The sequence below is a fragment of the Octopus bimaculoides genome, chromosome 30, assembly GCF_001194135.2.
Source record: "Octopus bimaculoides isolate UCB-OBI-ISO-001 chromosome 30, ASM119413v2, whole genome shotgun sequence".
Classification (NCBI taxonomy): domain Eukaryota; kingdom Metazoa; phylum Mollusca; class Cephalopoda; order Octopoda; family Octopodidae; genus Octopus; species Octopus bimaculoides.
The window spans coordinates 4,595,305-4,596,604 of record NC_069010.1 but is presented as its reverse complement, the minus strand read 5'-3'; the positions used below and the strand labels follow the sequence as shown (position 1 = coordinate 4,596,604).

The following is a 1,300-nucleotide window of genomic DNA, read 5'->3' as shown; positions in this document are numbered from 1 at the left end:
TATATATATATATGACAGAACAATTTAGGTCTTAATAGACACAAGATGTGATCTATTTCTAGCACATTAATTGTCCACGTTAGTGGTCAACGTTATATATAAAAATGTACCTTAATCCCCTGAGATTGCAGATACTATTTCTGAATCTCTTTGATTCTTTAAATGTGCTAGCCTCCTGGTAATTAATCGATATTAATTAATATATGATTAATTACCATATTTTATAATAATTATATATATGTATATATGCGTGTGACTTAATGTCTGTGTTTGTTGCCACTTGACAACTGTTGTTGGAGTGTTTACATCCCCATAACTTAGCAGTTTGTTAAAATAGACTGATTGAATAAGTACTGGGTGAGGCGGTGAATCATTTGACTAAAAATTCCCCAGCATGGCCCCAGTCTAATGGCTGAAACAGGTAAAAGAGAAAGATATGGCATTGCATCAGCCAGTACCAAATGTTGGTATATATGTGCATGTGTGTGTGTATGCTTACACGTATGCAAGATTATTTCTCTCATGCATTCTCTGTATACTTGTAGGTGATACTTTGATAGACGAATGGATTATGGAAAGGATCATTGAAGAACTAGAAAACCAGGTAAATAAGAATACATGGCCATTTTTCTACTGACTTCTGGTTTTTAGGAAATTTTGCTGTGAGACAAATTCACCAGATGAACAGTGGCAAAGCGTCACTTAAAGTGGAGGGAAGTTGTGGAAGAGGGAGACCCAGGAAGACATGGGACAAAGTATTGAAGGCCAGTCTCAAATGATGGAGGACTGAGATATGGGGCATATCGCTGTACTCAAGAAGACCTGCTCACCACAACTGAATTGAGCTCCTAAAACTTTTTATATCCTTAAGTTTGGATATATGATTTAACGAAGCAGAGGTGAAGTAATGTCTTCGTGCGACATACTTCTACAACAGCTGCACGCGACTCCAAAATGCCCTCTCTCCACATAAAAAGCACTGGTGATGGTGTCACATAAAAAGCTCTGGTGATGGTGTCGCATAAAAGGCACTGGTGATGGTTGTTCCACATAAAAAGTACTGGTGATGGTGCCACATAAAAAGCATTGGTGATGGTGCCACCTATTTTTCTGCAATGTATGGATAATTTATCCTGATCGCGCTATTTATTAGCATTATAACACATTTGAGAATTTTAAAAAAAAATTTTTTTCTGTATCTTTCAATACATCTCAATGCTTCTAAAACAAACTTTGTTTTGCTTACTTTCATCGTAAGTTGAATTCAATCAAGATTATATTTGTCTTGTCTTTTCAGTGC

General features: G+C 36.2%; 1 protein-coding gene across 1 annotated transcript in view; it reads left to right on the top strand.

Annotated features, from left to right (window-relative positions):
• Nucleotides 1-1,300, top strand: part of LOC106884180 (protein Jade-3) — a 15,230-nt gene that overhangs the window by 1,539 nt on the left and 12,391 nt on the right. Inside the window, exon 3 of the mRNA XM_052978089.1 lies at nt 546-604. Within this exon, the coding sequence (XP_052834049.1) occupies nt 546-604 (59 nt within the window). The remainder of the gene's footprint in view (nt 1-545; nt 605-1,300) is intronic.